The sequence below is a fragment of the Neopelma chrysocephalum genome, unplaced genomic scaffold, assembly GCF_003984885.1.
Source record: "Neopelma chrysocephalum unplaced genomic scaffold, ASM398488v2 Primary Assembly neopelma1_197, whole genome shotgun sequence".
Taxonomy (NCBI): domain Eukaryota; kingdom Metazoa; phylum Chordata; class Aves; order Passeriformes; family Pipridae; genus Neopelma; species Neopelma chrysocephalum.
This window is the reverse complement of record NW_020897859.1, coordinates 2,979-9,276: the sequence shown is the minus strand read 5'-3', so window position 1 is coordinate 9,276 and position 6,298 is coordinate 2,979. Positions and strand designations below refer to the sequence as shown.

General features: G+C 59.2%; 2 protein-coding genes across 2 annotated transcripts in view; one reads left to right on the top strand and one right to left on the bottom strand.

The window, feature by feature from the left end:
* SETDB1 (SET domain bifurcated histone lysine methyltransferase 1) overlaps positions 1 to 3,410 on the top strand; it is a 15,112-nt gene extending 11,702 nt beyond the window's left edge. Inside the window, exons 16-21 of the mRNA XM_027702803.1 lie at positions 198 to 223; positions 320 to 452; positions 1,150 to 1,315; positions 1,705 to 1,919; positions 2,239 to 2,327; positions 2,810 to 3,410. Coding sequence (XP_027558604.1) covers positions 198 to 223; positions 320 to 452; positions 1,150 to 1,315; positions 1,705 to 1,919; positions 2,239 to 2,327; positions 2,810 to 2,927 — 747 coding nt within the window. The 3' untranslated portion in view covers positions 2,928 to 3,410. The remainder of the gene's footprint in view (positions 1 to 197; positions 224 to 319; positions 453 to 1,149; positions 1,316 to 1,704; positions 1,920 to 2,238; positions 2,328 to 2,809) is intronic.
* A 1,071-nt stretch (positions 3,411 to 4,481) lies between these two features.
* Positions 4,482 to 6,298, bottom strand: part of CERS2 (ceramide synthase 2) — a 3,989-nt gene continuing 2,172 nt past the window's right edge. The window contains exons 8-11 of the mRNA XM_027702805.1: positions 6,103 to 6,231; positions 5,913 to 6,019; positions 5,657 to 5,810; positions 4,482 to 5,460 (exon numbers count right to left, since the gene is read on the bottom strand). Coding sequence (XP_027558606.1) covers positions 5,332 to 5,460; positions 5,657 to 5,810; positions 5,913 to 6,019; positions 6,103 to 6,231 — 519 coding nt within the window. The 3' untranslated portion in view covers positions 4,482 to 5,331. The remainder of the gene's footprint in view (positions 5,461 to 5,656; positions 5,811 to 5,912; positions 6,020 to 6,102; positions 6,232 to 6,298) is intronic.

The following is a 6,298-nucleotide window of genomic DNA, read 5'->3' as shown; positions in this document are numbered from 1 at the left end:
CCTGGGAGACCTGGATGAGGAGACACAGAGGTGTGGGAATGGGAGATCCTGCCTGGGAGACCTGGCTGTCACTGTGAGTGTGAAGACAGGGGGTGTCTCACTCCCAGGCTGGCATTTTGGGGAGCAATTCCTTAGAAAGGCTGGAGAGAACTCCAAAAGGGAGAGATTTTAATCTTCTCTGCTCCTCCCCCCCGCAGGAACCTGAAGAGCCAACCAAAATTGGGTAAGATTCCTGAAACGGTGTTCTCCTGTCCCTGCCTGGCCTGTGGACTGTCCCCCTGGAAGCCCAGGCGTGACCCCTGTTGTCCTGGCCCCGCAGGCTGAGCATCCCTGGCAGGAGGTACGGGTACAACCCCTGCCCCCCGAAGCTGGAGGGGATCCGGCGGCCCCTGAGCCGCACGGCGCTGCTGCAGAGCCGGCGCCGCTCCCTCTCCCTGCAGGCCTCCAGCGAGGTAAGGAGGAACCCTGGGCTGGGAGGGGGACCCTCGGGCTGGGAAGGGGACCCTTGGGCTGGGAGGGGGACCCCCGGGCCGGGAGGGAGACCCCCAGGCTGGGAGGGGGACCCCTGGGCCGGGAGAGGGCCCTGGCTCTGCCCCTTTTCCCCCGGAACCGGCTCCGTGATGACCCCGAACCTCAGTTTGGGTGGTTTTCTACCGTTTCTGTTCCCGGGCTTTGTGGTCGTCCCTGCGATTTCCTGGGGCCACTTGGTGTCCTTTGGATTCTTGGGGGTGTTTCTTGGATCTGAAAACCCCCCCAAAAACCAGGAGAGTGTGGAATTTGGGCCATGTTCCGGTGGGATGGAGCACCTTGGTTTGCACAGCTGGCAGAGCCATCTGGGGACAATCCTTGTTTTTTGGGGTTTTCTCCCTTCTTTTCAAATCCCAGAGCACCAAATGCTCCAGGATCCCAAGCTCTGGCATTTTGGGTGCTGCAGAACTCCCCAGCCCCCCGAAATCCCACAGCTGTTCCAAACACTGACCTGTGGGGTGGGGTGTCCATCCCGCTGTATTCCCATCGCGGTGTCTGCGAGTGGGATCCCCTTCCAAAGGGTGTCCTGAAGCACGGGGGGGTTTGTGTTGGGTAGAAAGCACAGTGTTCCCGGGGAAAAGGGAAGCTTGGATGTGGCTCAGGAGCTGTTCCTGCCCCCAGGATGTGCTGACGCTGTCGAGCAGCACCGACAGTGACGTTGAGAACGGGCAGGTCCCGGCGGGGCAGGTCCCGGGCACCGCCAATGACAGCGACGACATCCAGACCATCTCCTCGGGCTCCGAGGAGGAGGAGGGCGAGGACAAGAAAAACCTCTCATCTGGGTCAGGTGAGGGGGAAGACAAGTGCTGAGGATGGGGAGTTTTGGCTGGAGAACACCAGGAAGGGCTCGTGAGGCCACGGCAGCACCGAGCGCGGCGCATCCGCTCCTGCCACACCCGATGGCCCAGGGCTGAACCTTCCCCGTGGGGTTTTAGAGACAAAACTGCAAAATCTCGCCCTCAAACCCAGGTGTTTTTAGGGGATCGTGAGAAAGAGCAACTGTGAGGCTCCTGGTGGGTGTGAGGCTGGGCTGGGCGGATTCCAGGAGCCATCCCGGGGTGGTGTTTGGGATGTGAGGCGCATCCCCGCGGGGTTCGTTACCCCCGAGTGGAGCAGGAAGGGGGGGGATGAGCAGGGCTGGGGGTTCCTCCTCTGGCAGCTGCGGTGTCATGGCAGGTCCCGTGAAGAGGCAGGTGGCTGTGAAATCCACCCGAGGCTTCGCCCTGAAATCCACCCACGGCATCGCCATCAAATCCACCCCGCTGGCCGCGGGCGACAAGGGCGAGAGCGCGGGGCCCGTGCGCAAGAGCACCCGGCAGTTCTACGACGGGGAGGAGAACTGCTACATCATCGATGCCAAGCTCGAGGGCAACCTGGGCCGCTACCTCAACGTGAGCTGGGCACGGGCGAGGGGGTGGCAGGGGCCTCGGCGGGGCTGTGCCCACCCCGGAGCAGCGAAGGACGGGGAAAGGGCAGGGGGAGGAGGCTGATCCACCCTCCTGAGCGGAGCAGAGCGGCTGCTCCAGCCCCATCCGTCCTTCAGCCCCGTTACCTGTGAGGGTGGGTCGCGTGACTCGGCCTGTTCCAGCAGGATCCCGCCGGACGCGGCGGGCACAGCAGGAATGCTGCTTGTTTGGGAAGGCTGTGCAGGGCTGGCTGCTCGGCCTCCCTGCCTGGCAGCGGCTCAGCCCGTCCCTGTTGCCGTTACAGCACAGCTGCTCCCCAAACCTCTTCGTGCAGAACGTCTTCGTGGACACCCACGACCTTCGCTTCCCCTGGGTCGCCTTCTTCGCCAGCAAGTGAGTCCTGGAGCCCCGGGGAGGGCTGAGGCTTCCTGGGGCTTGCTGGGACCCGGCTCCATGGCCAGGGCTGGGTGTTCCCTACTCCTGGTAACCCCATTCCCAGTTTCACCCCATCCTGAGCAGAGAAAACCTTGGAGGTGAGGGCAGGTGAGATCCTCTCTCCTGTGCTGGAGATCCTGGTGTGTTTTCCCTCAGTTTTAGACCTTCCCAAAGGGCAGAGTGAAGCACAGAGCAGCCAAATTCCCGGCTTGGTTGAGTTGTGGTGAATCCCTGCCACGCTCCTCTCGGCTCCTCTGTGAATCCCTACGGGAATGATTCATCAGGAACTTTGTCCCTTTGCTCTCCAGCTGCTCCACTCTCGTCCCAGGGGCAGCTGGACTGTCCAGAGAGGTCACAGGGAGTGTGGCTCCCTTCCATCATCCGCTTTTCCTCTTTCCTGGCGTTGCCTCTTCACCCATCCCGTGTGTTTCCACTTCCAGGAGGATCCGGGCGGGCACGGAGCTGACGTGGGATTACAACTACGAGGTGGGGAGCGTGGAGGGCAAAGAGCTGCTGTGCTGCTGTGGGGCCATCGACTGCCGGGGCCGCCTGCTCTGAGCCCCCCCTGCTCCCCACCATCCTGGTGCTCGCTTCCCTCACGGAGGGAAAAGGTTCTCAAGAGGTTCTGTGTTCTCCTGTTTCCTTGGAAAGTCACGGATGGACGCGGGGCAGGAAGGGAATCTGCTTGTGCTCGGGGGGGATTCCCAACCCCTGGGCTTCTCCCACCTTCCAGAGGCTCCAGTTACCACAACAACCTCCCTCAGGAAAGGGAGTTTTTCCTCTTCCCTTCCAGCCCTCTGCCAAACTTGAGGCACAAACCCCTTCTTTCCAGCAGGAAGCACTTCCCCAAGACTCCCAATTCCATGGTTGGGATTGAGGCCTGGGAAGTGGGAGGGAGGGTGAATGGTGGAATCCCAGCAAGATGGGACCAATCTGGATTTCTGTGATGTGAATCATCTGTGAGATGATGTTGTAAAGAATTTTTTGTCCTTTTGGTTGTTTAAAAAAAAGCAATAAACTTAATGTTTTTTCTACTAAAAATCATCTACCTTCAGACACAGCAAAGAGCCCTGGAAGAGCAGCACTGAACCACTTCCCACCACCCTTGTTTCCATGGGGTTTGCAGGAAAAACGCCAGAGGCCCCGGGAACAGGGATAAGGAGCTCCTACATTCTCACCTTTCCTTCACCTTTCCTCAAAACAAACACTCCTCAAACCCTTCACTTGGAAAAATTAAGCAGAAACTGGCTGGAATTTTCTCGAGGAAGCAGATCCAAGGCTGCTTCCCATCTCCAGTCTTCCCAGAACGTCCCTGTAGGCTGGAAACACTGAGTTGAGCTTAAAGTCCTGCACTGAAGAGGCCGCTGGGACAGCCCTAAACTCGATTTAGGCACCTGGGGAGGGTGGGTGGGGCAGCCCAGCCCAACCCAGTCCTGCTGCTGGACACGAATCCACACGGAAAATCACTGGCTTTGGCAACAACACACAATTCCAAGGGTTTGGGTTTGGGCTTTTTTTGTTTGGGGGGGGTAGGACACCAGGGCAGCTCCAAAAGATTCGATAAACCACCTTGAAAACCGGTTAAAAGAGGCAAATTTTAGCAAACTGGGATCAAACCTCCCATTATTGACACGGAAAACCCCGATCCGGGGGGTCCTGGAGCAGATTCCATCCCGCCCCCACCCCCATCCCAACAGCAGCCCCAGCTCACAGAGCTCTGCACAAGGGAGGTTTGTTGTTTTCCTGCAAAATAACCCTTTTTTTTTTTTTTTTTTGGTAAAATAAAACCTTTCTGGGGCCTCCTGGAGCTCCAGTTCCATCCTGAGCGTCCACCTGAATGGAGGCTTTGTCATCCCGGCGGGGCCGCGGCTCCTCGGGAACCCAAACCCACGCTCCAGCCTGGCCTGGACACTTGGAGAGCTTTGAGGAGGGGAAAAAAAAAACATCAAAACCACCAAACCCCTCAACTTCTGCCCGTTTTTAGCTCTGTGCCAAAATAACCTCCCTGCCCCGTCGTGCCACCCACAGAACGTGCCCGAATCCTGTGCGGCTTTTGGTTGTTTTTTTTTTTTTTTACCCAAGTTTATTAGTTTGTTGTTTTTTTTTTTTTAACTTTTAATATATTTAACCTTTTATTTATTCCTTTTCTTTTTTTAAAAAACGAGAACAACAAAACACGTTTTGGTCTGACATTGGTTAATGGTCCTTGTTCCCCCCACCCCTCCACTGCTGGGCTCTCGCAGCATCCCGGGCGGATGCGGGAGACGGAGCCAAGCCCGGCTCCTTCTGTCTTCCAAATAAATAGAAAAAAAAAGAAAGGAAAAAAAAAAAATAAGGAAAATCACTTGGAAGTTTGTCCTGTTACAGCTGGGGAAGGGACTGGGAGAGGCCACGGAGAGGGAGAGACTCCAAATCCATTTACAGAAGAGAAATGAGGGGATTAAACTCCGTGAGACACCAAGAGTGACTCAACCCCGCAGCTTCCTTCCCCCAAGTGTCATCCCATCATTTAGGCACTAAAACACCCAGGAATCCCCTGCTCCTCCCTCCCGCTGCGGTGGAGCAGGGAGTGAGCCGGACACAGGGCAGGGAATGGGCTTTTCCCCCTCCCCGGTGAAGGAATGGTTGGGAAAGGAGGAATAACACAAGGCTGCAGCCCGGCGAGGGGCCGGGGCCGAGCTCTTCGGGCAGAGCCGATCGATCCCAGGGGCTGTGGGAGGGAAGGAGCCCTCCCGGTGGGATGGGAGCCCTCCCGGTGGGATCCCCGCCTGTCCCGGGGACCGCAGTGGATTAAGGCAGCAGGTGAGAGGCAGGAAGGGCACCGACGGTGAGCGTGAGCTGGACAAACGGCCGCCCCGGCGCCGCGGCCCCGCTCCGGGGGGAATCTGCTCCGGGGGGAACCGGGGCCCGGGCGGGCGCTCCGGGGTCCCGGCGGGAGGTGGCAGCTCTGGGTCGGGGGCGCTCAGTCGGTCTTGCGGTGGTTGTTGTTGAGGACGGGGTGGCCGTTGGACAGGGGCCCGTTCTTCGCCGCCTCCTCCTCCTCCTCCGAGTTGTCCGTCTCCTCGCGGTCGCTCCTCTCATCTTCCACCACCTGCGGGGACAGGGAAGGAGCGGCTTCAGGCGGCAGCTCCCCCGTTTTCCTGCCGTGCCTCAGCTTCCCCAGCACAACCACGGGGGGTTCTCCCCACCGAGGGCTCTCCGGGCTCTGGGATTCGGGATCTGGGGGTCTCCATCCACCCCGAGCGGGTCCTTCACCCCAGGGCAGCGTCCCTGAGCCCCCCCCTCACCTTTCCAGTTATGAACTTCTGGGCCATGCGGATGATGAGGTAGGCCCAGAAGATGTGCAGCGACTGCAGCACCACCATCATGAAGTTGAAGAAGTAGTAGCCGAAGAAGGCGGGGTAGAGATCGAGCGGATAAACCACCGTGCAGTGCATGATCCTGGGGGGAAAAGCCGCTCCCGTTAGGGGCAGAAACCAGCCCCAGACCCCCCGTGGGCCCCCACTTGGTGCCTCAGTTCCCCCCATTCCCACCGGGGCTCACCAGAAGGGCAGGATGACCAGGCGGGTGATGATGAAGACGGCGGCGAAGACGATGAAGATGTTGTTGCAGGTGTTTCTCCACCCGGCGTAGTTGAACATCTTGGCAGACTGAGGGAGGAGGGCACAGGGGGGTGAATTTAGGGGGGGACAGGGGATGTGGGAGGGGGCTGGGGGGTCTGGAGGGGCCCTACCTCCAGCAGGTAATCCGAGGAGTCGTGCAGGGCCATGATGAGCGTCCCGGCACGGATGTAGTTGGCGAACCAGGAGAAGCTGATGAGGATGATGGTGGCGACGTGGTGGATGATCTGCTCTTTGAAGTCCTGGGCCCAAAAGAAGGGGCAGTTGGGGGTTACAGGAGCCCAGGGATGGGGGAGTTGGGGGTTACAG